The following is a 16,954-nucleotide window of genomic DNA, read 5'->3' on the forward strand; positions in this document are numbered from 1 at the left end:
TGGCCTTGGACACTTCCAGGGATCCAGGCAGGGGCAGCCACAGCTTCTCTGGGCACCCTGTGCCAGGGCCTCACCTCCCTCACAGGAAAGAATTTCTTCCCAATATCCCATCTAACCCTGTCTTCTGTCAGTTTGAAGACATTCCCCCTTGTCCTGTCCTTCCAGGCCCTTGTAAATGGTCTCTCTCCATCTTTCTTGTAGCTCCTTTCAGGTATTGGGAGGCCCCAGTTAGGTCACCCCAAAGCTGCTCTTCTCCAGGCTGAACAACCTCAATTCCCTCATCCTTTCCTCACAGGAGAGCTGCAACATCCCTCTGATCATCCTGGTGCCTCCTCTGGACTCACTCCAGCAGCTCCATGCTCTCCTTGTGCAGAATCCACCCATTTCCTGCTGCCCACTGAGGGTTTCTGGGCTGGGTCATGTCCGGCTCTCACCCACCAGTACCCCCAAGTCCTTCTCCCAGGGCTGCTCCATCTGCTCATGCCCAGCCTGGGCTGATGCCAGGGGCTGCTCCAACCTAGATGCAGCACCAGCACTTGGCCTTGTTAAATCCATGAGATTCCTGTGGGATCACATCTCTTCCAGGGTCAACAGGAGTACTTCCATGTACCATCTCCACTGCAACCACAGCTGGGAGCGTGCAATTAGATCCATTGATAGGAGCAGTTCTGGCCCCTATGGAAGTGTGGAAGTCCTTATCCTGTGAACAGGGAAACCACCCAGGGTTGTAGGAGCTGAAATTAGAAGGAAATTGGAGCCTACCCCAATCTGGAGGCAAACCCAGGGCTCTGCTGGGCACCAGGGCTCTTCCTACATCATCTCCACGCAGGAACAACTCAGTTCCAGAAGAACGGCAGCACCTTCCTGCTCCTGCAGTGAGCTCTGCGCACTCAGGGAAATGCCCAGAGCTTGGGGATTTCAAACCAGAATGCAAACACAGGGAATTCCTGCAAGGCCTCACAGGGCACTTCTTTTGGTGCCACCTTAAGGACCAGGCTCTGGAACATGATGGAAAGGGATCCTAAGAGTTCATGGGTGCAGTGAAATGCAATTGCTCAGAGCTGGAGGGCCCGAGCAATGCACTTTTGTTCTGTGCAAACTCCACAGATCTCTGATCCATGAAGAGAAGGAGAAGGGGGAGCTGGGGGGAGCAATTGTGCTGCCTCTGGCTTCCTCTCCCTGTGGCTGCTCCAAATTCTGTTCTCTCCTGCCTGGATTTGCATGGGGAAATTTGGGTGCTTAGGAGGGAACAGTCTGTGACTTTTCTGCCAGAAGCTTGAACCATTTCAGGAAATCAGCACAGCAGCCATCAGCCAACCACTGCATCTGTCAAGGGACTGGCAAAAACATGCACAAACTTAAGACACCCTCCATAAAATCCATGTGATCTGCAGTGTTTATCCACAAAAGAGCAAATGTTCTGCAGGAAAAAGACCCAGAAGAAGCAACTTTCCAACTCGGAATTTCAAAAGATGTGAAACAGACAGAGAAAACAAGACCAACTACTTGAGACAACTCATGAGCGGACAAAATCTGCTCTCTCAACCCCACCAGTGCTGAATTGCTTTAAATCCCAGTTTTTCCTGCTTCCCATTGATCTGACAAGCAAGGGAGCCAAGGAGCAGATCCATGGTACATTTAGGTGATCAGAACCAACAAGGCTCCCTGGCACAGGATTTGAGAGCTCCAACAGTTCTCACAGACTGGAAGTTACCAAATCCTTATTTCAGCTCCCAGTGACCTGCAGTGAAGATCCACAACAATTTTCAAGAGCACCAAGAGCAAGGTGTCAAACACTACAGAAATTTCCACTAAATTTCCACTCAACTCAAGCCCCATTTTTCCCTTAAAACAAGAGATTTTCAAGAACTTGGAACCAACAGGGCAATTCCTGCAACACATCCATTTGTGCTTTTCCAGGTGTTTTTTTTCCAAAAGAATTTTTCTGGATATGTTGGTCATGTCACAGTTATTTTGTCCACTGATAGAGCAGGTCTGCGCTCTGCAAAAGCAAAATGCTAATGAACACATAAATAAAATAAAAGCTGGTCCAAACCTTGATCTCGTTACACAAAGTCAGGGGAGAGGTCTTCTCATCAAATATTTATCACTGTTCAGGGCACCTCTGAATCTTTTGCAGCTGCTCAGCCTTTCCCAATTTTGTGAAAACGAGGGCAATTTTTGTGGAGATTGCCCTGTTGGCACGGAATGTCCAATTTTATTTTGGGTATTTATGGTTCTTTCACAGAATTATTTAGGTTGGAAAAGACCTCTGAGAGCATCGAGTCCAACCAGGTCAAGCAAAATTCTCCTTTGTGATGTACATTTCCTAACAAAAAATTAAAATACTGGAGAGTTCCCCAACTCCAAAGAAGTTACATCACAATAATCCAAAAAAACAGGGATTAAATTTACTCTTATTTCCTCACAGTTCAAGCACAGTCCTTCAAGGAGAAAAAACACATTGGCAGAAGACATTTGGATGTTTTGTTTAAGGGATAATAAACAAGGAAACAAGAGAAAGGAGAAGATTCTTGTTTACCTGGGTCTTGGCACTCTTCTGTCTTCTCCCAAAAATGCAGGACAGGTCCTGCTCAGTGCGTGACGAGAGATCCTTACCTGGAAGGGGTAAAGAGAGGAAAAAACCCCCAAACCTTCACATCTGAGGATGCATTTTGGCAACAGTGTGACCCACAGAGAGGAATTGCTCTTGGAGGTGAATAAAAATCAGGAAGTCCAGGTTGAACGAGATGTGGAGCAACCTGAGATAGGGGAGGGTATCCCTGCCCATGGCAGGGGGTTGGAATGAGATGGGCTTTAAGGTCCTTTTCAACCCAAACCATGCTGTGGTTCTATGCTAAAGCCACTAAATGAAGGTACACATGAGGAAATGTGTGTATGCACTGGGATCTTTGGATTCTTGTGAGGATTCTCCATTTCTGACAGAATTAGGGAGTTACAGCTCCTCCACACAATGAAAAAAAAAAAAAAAAATCAATTTTTACTATGTGGAGGCTTTTCTTCGATTTCTGATGTTGCTTCTGAAAAGCAAAACCTCCACCTCTGCCACACACTGGATTATTCCAACTCAAAACCACTGCAAGGGTGAAGCAAAGATTTCCAGGAGGTCCATTATTCCCATCTGATTGTTGTGTGGTGAGCTGGATATCGACACGGAGCAGGGAGGGGGAAGCAGGAGGGTGTGATGTGAGACTCAGAGATACAGGCAAAGGTTTAGCCAATTCCACAGTGCAGAATTTGTTGAGTTGTCCGCTACTTCTGTCAGAAAATTCTTTTGGAAAAGGTCAGCAAAAGTTAAAGAAACAAAATCAGCCCAGACAGGTAAACTCGTTAAGAGTCTGCTGGGGTCTTAAATCGCTTGATTTTCTGATTCCAAAATCGCTGACCTCAAAATGAATCTCGTAATGGCCAAAAAAACCTAAAACAAAAAAAATCCCCAAATCTGACGATTCAACCTGTTTCTTTTTCTTGGGATCCTTTCCTACCCCCAGAGGGTAAAGAGACACATCAGCCTAGAGGAGCAAGTGTTCCCCAGCTTCCTGCTGCCTCACTGCACAGCCTCTAAATGGCTTTGTGCAAGCAAGCTGGATGAGATTGGGTCTGTTTTCAGCTTTATCTTGGCCAAGGCTTGGAATGTGACACCTAAAATCCTCCTGCTCCCATTTTTAGGCTACGCTTCCTTTCCATGCCTCCCCCGGGTGCATCCCCCATTCCTTCCCTCTCAGAAAACCAACTCAGCTGACAGCCCAAATCTCCTGCAGCATCACAGGGGAGCAGCTACTAGAAAAGCAGCTGAAATCAGTGTTTTAATCTGAGGTTGGGGTGTGGGTGTATTTCCCAGATCCAGGGGTGCCTGTTCCTTCAGCAGTGACGCTCCAAACCAGCCCCAGGAGCGGAAGCCGCGTTTGGTGCCGTCGCTGTTCCCTTCTCCCGCTTTTGTGTGAGCTTGTCTTGTTTAGTCTGAAAGGAAGCAGGACTGGACTTCAACAACAAGGGCCACGACAGCATGAGCCTTTCTCAACTTTTCCTCTTTCTCGGAAAAAGTACAATTTCCCTTTGTCAGGCCACAGAGGGTACAAGCAAATGAGGAGTTGCCTTGTGGAAATGTGACCAAGCAAATCAGGGATATTGGGAATATGAAAGCCTTGAGCTGTATTTTACATGTTCAAAAGACACTTCTTTTTTCCTCTATATTTAGTAAAAGGTTAAATCCGAATCAAAGTAAGTCCTCTTTGCTACTACCTCAAGTAGGCCATGGCCTCTGCACTTGCAAGCCCTGAACCAATTTAATTGTTTAATGTCATAAAGTGGCAAGCTCATGTTAACAGCTTGGACTTAAAGGTTGAATTAGCCCACTAAAAATCCCAAACCCCGATATGAAAATTTGGCCTCCATTCAGATATCAATTAGCTCTGTCTTAGCAGAGGCATTTGCTGCTGGAATACATGACACAGAGCTTTCAGTTTAATAAATCAGCCATTAGTGGAAACTGATCCTATCCATGCCCTGAAACAGGCACACACACCGTGTGAAAGGGGAACAGAGCAACAGGGACAGGACCGAACAACTGTCAAGGGCCACGACCTGGACTGACTCAAATCATGTCATCACTCTAAGAAAGAAAGAAAGAAATTACTGAACTCCACAAGTTCTTGGTAAAGTTTTTGCGGCCACCAAGCGCTGCCCTAATTTATCCCAGAAAGTATCTGATGGATGTAAGAGCTCTTTCCTCTTCCTTCATGCAGGTTTAATCTGATCCCTGATCTCATCCCCATGATCTCTGAGCAGGGGTTACTGGGGATTGCAGGGTTTAGTGCCACGCAGATGCCTCAGTCACTCCCACCTCGCCTTTGCCTCCTGCTCCCACCCCTGCCCACGCCCCGACCCTCAGAATATTCGCTGCTCCTTTATTCAGCTCCTTCACTTAGGGATTGTTTTATTCCCAACATCAGCCTAAGGCCATCCAAAATTGCCCAAAACAAAGAGGAACAGTGCATTAGAGCTTTAAGCAAGTAGCTGCAGGGGGTGTTTCTAAACCCAGGTTTTACTTGCGTAATTTAGACTCCAGAAGGCAACAGATCACCTTGACCAGGGTTTGTTCTAATCTTGGCCAGGGCTTATGAAACAACAAAACTCCTCTTACCTTTGGCAAACTTCATATAATGGACACGTTTCTTGGAAGATTTGGATTTTTCTTCGAGGCTGAATGTCTTTTTCTGCTTTTTCACTGAGGGCTCTAAAAAAGCCAGAAACAAACCCCAAGCAAACAGGTTCCAGCTCTGTTAGAGGCACTTTAACCACCAAATTCAAACATCAGTGTTTTCAACTTTCTCTCTCAAAATTCAGTCAACAACATATCATAAAATATTATTGAAGGAAGCACTCTTAAGTTTTTGCTTGATTTTTTTTCGCCCCATCCCTTCTTTCCCATTTCCAATCCAATGTAATTTGAAAAGGCAGATAGAGCTACTCCAGGTCAAAGGCAAATCCATCTCTGTGGTTAGAAAATAATAATAGTGCTGTTTTCATGGAGTGTCTTCAGAACCAGAGTCCGAGAAATATGTAAAAAATAGTAGGAAATAAAATACTGAACCTGACTGAGCAAAAAGAAAAAGGGGGGAAAAAAAACCCCACAGGATTTTCATTTCTAACCCTACACAAAATACCTTTATTTGGACATAAGCTGATACATCTGTGTAAGGAAACTGAATGGTGACAAAGCATTTCTGTCCCTGAGGCCAACTAGAACAAATTGCCACATCCCTATTATCTCATTTTCCAGGCTTCCAGAAGAGGGACTGCATCTAAACTGTCCTCTGGGAATGGTCTCCGGGGCTGGCTCAGTCCCAGAGTCACTCAGGAGTGCTTTGGGAGACTGTGAGCAGGTTAAAGCCACATGAAAGATTAACCTCACTATTTAACAGCACAGAGACCACGTTCCTGTGCTGTGCAAGGTTATTTCAGGGGTACAAATGTTCTCTTTGCAGCCACAGAGCCTGTTAATTTACAAGAAAGAGAGAATTAACCTGTTGTACAGCTAATTACTGCCTTACCAGTCCTGAAAAGAGGCACCACAGGAGTCTCTACTCTGTAACTCCAGAGAAGGTTACTCTGCTGAGATGTTTTTTTTCCTCCCAGTGGAATGGGTAGGGAAATCAACCCATACCCTGAGGGCCAAGTTGAGTCACTTTTTTTATATGATCCCACCCTGGAAAGCTCTGCAGCCCAAGCTTTTCTGCCACTGGAATTCCAGCACTTCCCTGTTTGATAGGCAGTGCCACCTGATGACAGAATCCCCGAGCTAAAAGTGAAATCCTCAGCCTGCAGTGCGAGAGCTGAGGGCCAGCAGGCTGAGATCCATTCTCTCACTCACACATTAAACCCTAATGGGAAGAGAAAGGACCAGCAAATCAGTTTTTAATAAAAAAATCATCAATAACAGGGTCTGTGGGGAAAGCAAGGATCACAACTAAAATATCTTGATAGAGATGCAGCACTTTGAGCCTGGTTTCCAACCTCCTGGTAGCAAAAGGAGCATTACACAGCAAAAGGTTTCCACAGAGCTTCCTCCTCCACGTTATTCCTACAGGGAAAGGGGCAGCAGCACCGCCTCGTGCCTGCAGAGAGGGATTTCACTCCAGAACATGCTGGTACTTGCAGTGGGCAGGCAAATACATCCCTGTGTCTTCCAGGGACTGGAAAATCCTGACAAACTGAGCAAGCGCTGCAGGAATGTTAATGTGCTTTTCAAAGAAATTCAGTCAGGGCAATAAAGCCTCCAAAGTGGCATTTCTGCAGCAAATCTGATCGAAGTGGAAGTGCCAAAGCACAGGCAGGGTGTTGTTCCCACATTTTATCAATGGGAAAGGGGCAGTCATCATCACTGAGGACCCCAGCAAAACAGCCTGGAATTACAGAATGGTTTGGGTGGGAAAAGACCACATAGCCCCAAACCCTTCCACTATCCAGGGTGGCTCCAAGCCCCGTCCAACCCGGCCTTCCAGGGATCCAGGGGCAGCCACAGCTTCTCTGGGCAACCTATGCCAGGGCCTTAACACCAGTAGATGAATTTCTTCCTAACATTTAATCTAATCTAAACCTGCCCTCACTGGGTGCTCACCTAGAAAAAAAAAGGAAAAGACAGCTAAAACTACAGACACTGAGGGCATTTGAGTGTTGGCATCAACCCCCACGGGTCCATTCCTTTCCGACCTCTAATTGCAATCAAGCTCTGGCAACTGCACCAGTTCTTTAAAAACAATGAAGTTTTTCAGCTGACTTTTAATGCAGTTTGGAACTGGAGGATGGCCAATAATGTAACATTTGCTCCTGCAGCACAGCTGCAGGGAGAGTTTTTTCTGGATGAGTTCTGCCAGTTCAACAATTGTCAAAAAAACCAAGTTTCGGAGTGATGCCTTTCTGTAAATCACCAAATGTGACTCTGACCTGGAATTTTCAAGGTGCACCCAAATTTGCTTTCAGTGATTGAAAACTTGTCCCAGCTCCTAAAAGGACGAAAAGAACTGAGTGAAACAGGGAGAAATGGGAGTTTTCAAGGGTCACTTTGCATGAGGTGACCCAGGCAAGAGTGCAGAGCTTAAGACCAAGCCTTGCTCCCTGAACCTGCCTCTGCTGACTCACCGTGGCCCTGGGCAAGTAATTTCAGCTCTCTGCTCATCAGTCTGCAGGTTTCCCACCAGTTACACCTCCCTGATCTTCCCAGGGCTCAAGTTGCAACTTGGGTAGGATTTAGTTCTAAAGGTAGACAGGAACTTTTGGAATTTCCCCGTGAAGTGCTCTCCTAGCTCTCGAGGAGCTGAGTGACAGCACCGAGTCCTGGGTGGCCTCATGATTCCACAAGGACGACTTGCACAGCAAGCTAAAAAAGGTCTTTTGAGGCATCAGGCTCAGAATTTTAATCCTAGCTCACCAGGATTAGAAAACTTCCTTGCTAACTGATTTTCCTCCTCTTCTTTCTACATTTTTTCTCCTAGAAAACCTTCAGTGCTCAAAGGTTACACAAATGAATGAATGAAATGAAGTTGGTGAATCCACTAAGCTGGCAATGCTGCCCCAGCAGCACACGGACAGGCTGTGTCCAAACAGGAGCCCTTGGTTTAACAACACTTCAGAAAGCTGTTTAGATACAAAGTCAGCATTTAAACATGAGTTTAACTAGAGGAGAGATGATAAATCATTTGATAAACCAATTCTTTCTCTAAGCTCACACCCACCACAGTTTCCTAACTTCATTTTCACAAAGCAAGGTCAGCTTGTAAGAAACTTCAAAAATAGAAGACTTTAAAAATAGCCCTTTTGGGGAAGTTTCCCCACTTGTGTGCTCAACACAAGGGCTACAAAAATCACTTTATACCACACTCAAAGCAGAAATGCAGAACTCTGAGGCAAAAGCTATGGAGCAGCTCTCCAAGGACAGGAAAAGGAGGTATTTAAGAAGCCACTGGAGCATGGAAGCCAAGTGTGACAGTTCATTTGTAAAAGGAAGGCAAAGCATTGCAGTGCTGAGTGATTTTTGTGAGCCTTCAGACAGATTCGGGGTGCTTCATAAAGAAATAACTCTTCCTGTAGGTACAGCCCAGGAAAAGTGTCCCAAATATTGTGATCTGGATAAAACAAACAAGTTCAATATCTTATGTTTTCCTTCCTCAACAAAAAGCCTTTCTTTGAGTCCTGAGAGCAAAACTGATGCACTGAGATCTGCAAATCCATGGTCATGGATGGCAACACATCCTTTGGCTCCCAGTAATTTTGGGGAAGAAGAGGGAGTTGTTAACCTTACTTGTAGCCCAAACTGGGCCTCAGGAACTCTTTGAAGACACAGAATGGAAACTCTGCTGAGCTTCCAGCATCTGATTGAGCCAAGCATGAACCTACCTGTTTCACCCTGTCCATGGCAGTTATTCAGCTCAGCCAGAAGCTGGTTGAAGTCATCCTGATGAGCAATCCAGTTGTCCTGTAAATATCACCCACATGAACACAAGGCAGAAGTCTTCAGAATTAACACAAGTTTTACTAAACTCTAAGAACTAAGACTCTGAGAAGTAAATTAATTGGATATATCCAGTCCCTGTTGGTGGGAGGGAGCCTGGGAAGCTCCACAGGTGGTAAAACCAACAACAGCTCCTACAGCCACCCCAAAGTGAAATGAAATTATCAGGGTTGTGTTGGGAAGTCCTGAACAATCCTGTTTGGTACGTGCTACCACCAGCTGTGACAACAGATTTCACTGATGTTCCATTCAAATAATTGTGCTGTTGCTGAAATGGGATCCATTCCCTGCCCTGGGTCTAGTGCTCACCTCGTGATTGATGGTAGCCCCTAATCCCAGCACGTCGTTTTTCACCTTAACCCTGATGTGTTCTGGATTTCCTTGCTCCTGAGCCCCGAGACCCTAAGGAGGATTTGAGGGTAAAAATGTAAGGATTTTACAGCAGCAGTTAGAGCTTTTGGATTGTCAGATAGTTCACAAAGAAATACAGCAAGAAATCACAACTTCCTATGAATTTGCCTGCTTGTAGCTGAACTCATTCACAGGCATTACCACACAACAAACAAAGGCTTTTAAATTCACTACTTAAGCCTCCAGCAAAGCATTACAAACACTAAAACAGCAACAACATGAAGTAGTTGGGTGATTAATCAGGAAGCCACCTGACATTCCTAAGCAAGCCCAAAGTGTTTCCACCTTTCCAACAAGACTCTATATAAGAAGAACTCTCCCCAAAAATCCCTCTGTCACTGGGAAGGGTAATGGGAGTAAGGCAGATCCACATGGAACACACAATCCAGAACAAATTTATACGGGGGGCGAGCAGGGAGGGGCAGGGGAGAAGCAGACTGGAGCCAGCAGGACATTCACAACTTCTTCCACCTCATTTGTGCTCATAATTGGATGAAAATATTGGAGCAAATGACTTTAGGGTTCTTTAATATGAAGCAATAATCAGGTCCAGGGTTATCTTTCTTAACTGTATGATCAAGGCTAAAAAATTAAAAGGCAAAGCTTTTGGTTTAAAACTTTGCTCCTGGGACCTGCTTTTTGCCTCATCTGTCACAAATCATCAGCCAAGTGTGCTAGAATTAATAAACATTTATGTGCTGCTGCAGTGCAGAGAAGCCCTGCAGACACATCCTGGGATATCTAATATTTGAAGGAATGAGGCATGTTTGGACAACCAAAGTGGAGTTTTTCTGATCAGTGGGGTGGAAAATTTGCCTTGAAACTTCTGCTGACCAAAAGATATGGAAGCAAGCAGGAGACTCGGCCACACAACCTGCCCTGACCCAATTCCAACACAACCAATAACAGGACTGGTGGAAGCAGCTTAATTTCCCTGCCCAGATGGGCTTCTGCCCCTTAATTTGATCAAGGGAAAGTTCCATTTGTCCAAGTTTGCAGTGGAATGGAGACATAAATCCTTCTTGTACAACTGCTGCCAAGGAAGATCCAGTAGCTCGAGTGGGAAACGTTGTGAGACAACTGAGGCAACAGTTTAAATCCAAAAATAGGCTTTAAAGCATTCAGAGAATTGAGAATTATCCTAATTTTATTCCTGTTAAGGAAAGTCTGTAAGAGGAAATCTAGAAGGAGAATTAAAGGAAGTAGGGGTTTGTGGGGATTCTTACCATTAAATACTCTGATGTGCAGCCCCAAATCTCAGCTTTGCTGAGGCACCTCTGTGGAATTAAACCTGCAGTTTGCAGGTGTCTGTGCTGACCTGGAGATTGCTGTTAGTGCCAGGAACCAGTCACTGGGACCACAGGTCCTGGCTGAAGCTGGGAAGGGACACAGCTCACAGGATACAGCATTTTGGGGGTTCAAGGAAGAGAGCAGAAAAAAAAATTGAAACCAGGTGGAAGATTAAAGCAGGTCCTGCAGTTGCTTTAAAGAGCACCAAACACGGAGAGAATTGAGGGTTTAAAGGCAGCTTAAAACCTTTAACCTGATTTAATGTTCCAACTCCTGCTCTCACTTGGGAATTTAGGTTGTCAGAGAATGGAGAGAAACTGGAAAGCAGGAGAGGCACAAACAAGACTTTGTAACTAAGTGTAGAAATCTGTCACTGCTCAAATTCTCTGTGCACTTAAGAGAATAAATCAAATGAGTTTGATTTATGGCAGTTTTAGACCCTTCGGCGACAATTTTCCCTTAGATCCTACCTTTCCTTTGGACCAGCCCATCTTTTCCAGCATCTTCTGGCCAAATTTGGAGTCATCATTGCTCCAGGCGCTGTTTCGTGGATCCACGGACCACTTCTGCCTTCTCCGGGCTGGAGCAGGAAGGGAAAATTCAAACAGGCTCTACTGGCATTCCCAGAGAGTTCTTGGTATTGGATCAGTTCAACCAAAGCTCTTCATTGCAAAAACACCACTCCAGAACTTAGGCCAGACTCACCATATTTTGGGGGTTCATTTTACTAAACAAAAACCACCACAACAACAATAAAAGCCCAGTGAAAATATTAATTATTAATGGGAAGATGCCAAAGCAGAATTGCTATGGAAGTTGCTGTCCCTCAGGATGGGCTGTGATTCAGGGAAAGCTTTAAGGATTACCATTTGGGTGTAAAGTCCATATTTATTCCAATTTTGTTTTACATCTGGCTTCAACATGGAATCTACAGAGGAGGAGATTATGATGCAGCTCTCCCACTTCTGGACAAAACCCATTCTCCAGACTTCTCTTTAACCAGAACCCAGAAATTTTAGTATTTGCCTTCTTAACAAAAGCCAAATCAAAAATCCAATGTAAGTGAACAGAGAAAGGGAATGACAGAACACAAACCCGTGGGATTTCAGCTTTTGGATTTCTCAAAAATGCTTTATGGGAAAACTGAAAAGCTGCCAGAAATGATTGCAGGAGTTAAGTGATCCAAAGGAAAATCAAGGCTCCTTTGTCCTATACAGATTCCTGAAGAAATTACATTCTCCCAGACCCACATGTTGCCTTTCCCACCAGGAACAGCTTCCTTGAAATCAAGGAAGAGAAGCCAGCCCAGTTAACCAGTCACTTGAAGTGTGCACCTAAACCCAGGCAGGAAGAGAACCTAAATAAACAAGACAAACAAAGAATGGGAGACAGGAAGATCACAAACTTCATTAAACACCATGGGAAATGGTGGATCAAAAATGACCGGTTAACCCAAGGCCACACAAAGGCAGGGAGAAGCCAAATCCAACGAGGTGTTTTCAATGTAATCAGGAAGTCATCGTTCCCTAAAAGACAAGATTTGGGATTTGGGCCAGAGGGACTGAATATTACAGGGATGTTTGACTCATTTTTTGTCCAGTTTTGTTTCATTTTTAAGGAACTAAGGCTGTCAGAATGCAAGGTGGGGGCTTTTTTTAACAAGCTTCTGAAACTCTGAAGCTCCAAACAGTCCCTAAACAGCTTTCACAGTGGGTTAAACACCCGAGGGCTGTGAGGGGAATCCAACCTTTGGCTGGTTCATTTCTCTACAGGAAACAACTTATTAACCTCAGAGGCTGTGGCTGCCTCGTCCCTGGAAGTGTCCAAGGCCAGGCTGGATGGGGCTTAGAGCAACCTGGGAGAGTGGAAGGTGTCCCTGCCCATGGCAGGGGGTGGAATGGGATGATCTTTAGGGTTTCTTCAACCCCAAACCATCCTGGGATTCTGTGATTATTCCCACCAGGAAGCCTTGAGAGCAGAACCTCCTCCAAGCCCTGCCCGTGCTGCCAACAAAATGTGAGAAAGCACCACTGTGGTCTCTGATTTTTAACTTCTAAACAAACTGGGGTTCCCTGCTGTCCCATGGAGAACCAGGGGGCTCAGCCTGGAGCAAAGGAGGCTCAGGGGGGACCTTGTGGCTCTGCACAACTCCCTGACAGGAGGGGGCAGCCAGGGGGGGTCGGGCTCTGCTCCCAGGGAACAGGGCAGGATGAGAGGAAACGGCCTCAAGTTGTGCCAGGGGAGGTTTAGATTGGATATGAGGGAATATCTTCATGATAAAAGGTGGTCAGACATTGGAAGAGCTGCCCAGGGTATCCCCCATCCCTGGGGGGATTTAAAAGCCGTGTGGATGTGGCACTTGGGGACATGGCTCAGTGGTGGCCTTGGCAGTGCTGGGGGATGGTTGGACTGGATGGAGGGATCTCTGAGGGATTTTCCAACCGTAATAATTCAGGTTCTATGATTCCAATAGAGTTTATGCTGCCCACTTAAGCAGCTGCCCTCCTTTTCACTCACATTTCTTCATTTCTACCTCTAAAATCCCTCAATTTACATCAACTTTCCCTCACTCAGCCACCAAAAACGGTTCAATGCCCCTTATAAATCCAACATTTTAGGTATGTCCATACTCTTACACTCTCTGTAAGTAGTTCCTCAGGTGGTGACTTTGCAAACCCCAAGAAATTAAATCCAATGCAACTCCTACAGTTGTAAAACCACCCCATGTATCTCAGGATTTATCAACAATGGGTGAATTAACTTCCAGATTGAGTTGTTTGATGTGCTTTAAACCACCTCAAAAATGAACTTCTCTGTTTTTTCCTGAGCATCTCCCTGTGGAGAAGCCCCTGAGATGTTTTGCTCCTGGGAGGATGTTGGTAACAAAAGCACAAGGGCACCAGACACAAGTATTTCTTAAGCTTGAAATTAAGAGACCTTCCCTTTCTCAGCACTTGCAATCCGAGTATTTCAAACACTGTGGGTTTAATCCTCAGATTTCTGCCAGGATAACATACTCTGATTTTTAAACAGGGTGACTTAAATATAGGAAAAAACCCCAAGCAAACTTGCTTTCATCTTTAGAGAAGTATTTAAGAAAGCCAGGAACAGCTCCATGCCATTTCCAGAAAACATAAAATCATCTTCCCTTTCCAAACAAACAACAAAATCCACTAATTAGTCAATAATTTATCAGAAACGTTTGTTCACTGATGTCTCTAAAGTGGGAGAGGAAACCAGGTACGAACTTCCAGCTACAAGATTCAGCTCCTAATTTAACACCAACTTTCTGGGCTGCTCCGAAAATGATGCCACAGACAGTGATGGAACTCTGGGAGAGCAGCACCATCCAGTGGAGAAAATCCTCATTTCCTTAGGGAATCACAGAATCACTGGGGTTGGAAAATACCTCTAAGATCACCCAGTCCAACCATCCCCCAGCACTGCCAAGGCCACCACTGAGCCATGTCCCCCAGTGCCACATCCACATGGCTCTGAAACCCCCCCCAGGGATGGGGACTCCAGTACTGCCCTGGGCAGCTGCGCCAGGGCTGGACAACTCAAATTCTTTACTCAAACACTCTATGATCTGAAAAAGATCCATTGCTAATCCCTTTTGCCAAGATGAATTCTATGCCTGGAGCAAGTTTTTAACTATAATTTTGAAAGTTCCCATCCAAACCCCTGCCATGAGCCCAGAGATGGTCTGGGAGCACAGGAAGGACACAGCCCTGGAGCCAGGCTGGGAGAGCTGGGGGTGTTCACCTGGAGAAGGGAAGGCTCCAGGGAGAGCTCAGAGCCCCTTCCAGTGCCTAAAGGGGCTCCAGGAGAGCTGCAGAGGGACTTGGGACAAGGCATGGAGGGACAGGACACAGGGAATGGCTTCCCACTGCCAGAGGGCAGGGATGGATGGGATATTGGGAAGGAATTGTTGGCTGTGAGGGTGGGCAGGCCCTGGCCCAGGGTGCCCAGAGAAGCTGTGGCTGCCCCTGGATCCCTGGAAGTGTCCAAGGCCAGGTTGGACAGGGCTTGGAGCAGCCTGGGCTAGTGGAAGGTGTCCCTGCCCATGGCAGGGGGTGGAATTGGATGGGCTTTAAGGTCCCTTCCACTCCAAGTGAGTCTATTATTGACACGTCCAATTAAAACAATTAACAAATTCTGGAAAAAAAAGTACCAAAGTTCACACTGAAAATATCTAGAAAACTCCATGTGCAAATGCAGATTTGTTTTCCTCAATTCACATCTTCACTTCCCAATGGAAACCACATTTGTTATGAGCCTGTCTTGTCCATATTTCCTGCAGCCCAGCAAACAAATTCAGCAGACCCTGAGCTCTCGGCTAAGGGTGTCCTGACACCAGAAAGTTCTATCAGAAATGGGGAACCCAAGTTCTCAATCACCTCAGAGGCAAAAGTGAAGCTCTTTGTTTCCAATATCATGGGAATTTAAACAAAATCCATGGAATCAGGGGACATCCTGAGCTGGAAGGGACCCACCAGGATCATCCAGTCCAACTCCTGGCCCTGCACAGACACCCCAACAATCCCACCCCGTGTATCCCTGAGAGCATTGTCCAAACGCTCCTGGAGCTCTGGCAGCCTTGGGGCTGTGCCCATTCCCTGGGGAGCTGCTCCAGTGCCCCAGCACCCTCTGGGGGAAGAACCTTTCCCTGCTATCCATCCCAAATTCCCCTGGCACAGCTCCAGCCGTTCCCTGGGTCCTGTCCCTGCTCACAGGGAGCAGAGATCGGAGCTGCCCCTCGGGAGGAGCTGCAGCCCCTGGTGAGGTCTGACCTCAGTCCCCTCTGCTCCAGCTGACCACACCCAGTGCCCTCAGGCCCTCCTCATTTGGCCCCTCCAGACCCTTCCCCACCTCCAAAGCCTCCTCTGGAGGGTCTCTAAAAGCTGTGGATTGGCAGAGCTTGGCTCAGCTCCAGCGCTGCCCCGGGAGTGACCCAAGCACCAAACCCAGCACCAGCCCACGGCCCTGCCACGTCCCCGGGGTGTCCCCAGCACCCCTGGGCTGGAGGTGTCTCCCCTTAAACACACGGCCAGAGATGGCACCGAGCCCCTGAAAGGACAAGCTGTCCCTAAAGGTGTCCAAGGGACATTCCCACTGCTCCCGCCCGGGACACGACAGACCCCACAGAGAAGCCCCTGCACCCCTCATCCTGCACCAGTGTCCCCCTGGAACCCCTTTCCCGGCCATCCCACCTCTCCCAGCCTCCAGACCCCATCTTTTCCTTAACCCTGCCTTTTCCTCAATTCCTGCCTTTCCCAGCCCTCACACCCCTCCGTTCTTCAACCCCAGGGACCCTTGAAGCCTTTTCTCACCCTCAGCCCAGCTCTCCCAGGCCCCAGCCCCCCTTTTCCTTCACCCTGGCATCCCCCGCAGCCCCATTCCTGCCCTTCTCAGACCCGAAACCCCTCGTTCTTCAACATCGGGCACCTCCTGAGCCCCTTTTCTGGCCCCAGCCCAGGTCTCCTAGCTCCAAGACCCCCCCTTCTCCTTGACACTGGGACCCTCTGGACCCTCATTCCTGCCTCTCCCAGCCCCCAGTTCTTCCACACCGGGGGACCCCTAAACCCTTTTCCCGGCCACCCCGAGGTCTCCTCACCCCATGACCCCCCATCTTCCCCTGACACAGGGGACCCCTAGAGCCCAATTCATGGACAAAGGAACCTCCTCATCCCACCTCTCCCAGTCCCCGCACTCCCCTTTCCTTAACTCTGAAACCTCCTTCCCCAGCAGCGGAACTCCCCGAACCCCTTTATGCGCTACTGAGACCCCCCTGCACCCATGGGGAGGGGCGGCGCAGCCCGGACCCCTCAGGCAGGGCTGTGGGGAGGGTCTAGAACCGCTCCCGAGGCACCGGTTCGCTCCCATTCCCGCAGCATTCCCGCGGCATTCCCACCGGGACCGGCACTCACGCTCCGCCAGCATCGCCATCTTGGGGGCCTCCCTTCCTGCAGGGGGACTTTCGTGACCTCCGGCGCATAAAAAGGGCGGCGTGAGCGGCGCCTGATTAAAAAAGTTTTAAAACAGGCGAGCGTAGCGGACACCAAAGTAAAAATGAAAAAATGAAAATGAAGTTTGCAAATTTGCTGAAATTCCAGTAAATATCTCAAAACACGGTCTCGGTTGTGTATCGGCTGTTCCCGTGCCGGGGGAAGGGGATGAGCAGCGCTCGCTGTGTGTGATTGGAAATAAGGGGCACGGGCA

At 47.3% G+C, this 16,954-nt stretch overlaps 1 protein-coding gene across 2 annotated transcripts in view; it reads right to left on the minus strand.

Moving 5' to 3' along the window:
* Positions 1–16,709, minus strand: part of PINX1 (PIN2 (TERF1) interacting telomerase inhibitor 1) — a 59,780-nt gene extending 43,071 nt beyond the window's left edge. Inside the window, exons 1-6 of one of the 2 annotated variants that reach the window (XM_042032778.1) lie at positions 16,663–16,709; positions 11,203–11,312; positions 9,341–9,433; positions 8,917–8,995; positions 5,165–5,257; positions 2,543–2,619 (exon numbers count right to left, since the gene is read on the minus strand). In XM_042032778.1, coding sequence (XP_041888712.1) covers positions 2,543–2,619; positions 5,165–5,257; positions 8,917–8,995; positions 9,341–9,433; positions 11,203–11,312; positions 16,663–16,681 — 471 coding nt within the window. In that variant the 5' untranslated portion in view covers positions 16,682–16,709. The remainder of the gene's footprint in view (positions 1–2,542; positions 2,620–5,164; positions 5,258–8,916; positions 8,996–9,340; positions 9,434–11,202; positions 11,313–16,662) is intronic. The other variant, XM_042032779.1, reaches the window with a different exon arrangement.
* Between the last annotated feature and the right edge of the window lie 245 nt (positions 16,710–16,954).

Source organism: Corvus kubaryi, unplaced genomic scaffold, assembly GCF_017639235.1.
Source record: "Corvus kubaryi isolate FWS band 111438036 unplaced genomic scaffold, C.kubaryi_AGA036_p1.0 37354, whole genome shotgun sequence".
In the NCBI taxonomy this organism is placed as follows: Eukaryota; Metazoa; Chordata; class Aves; order Passeriformes; family Corvidae; genus Corvus; species Corvus kubaryi.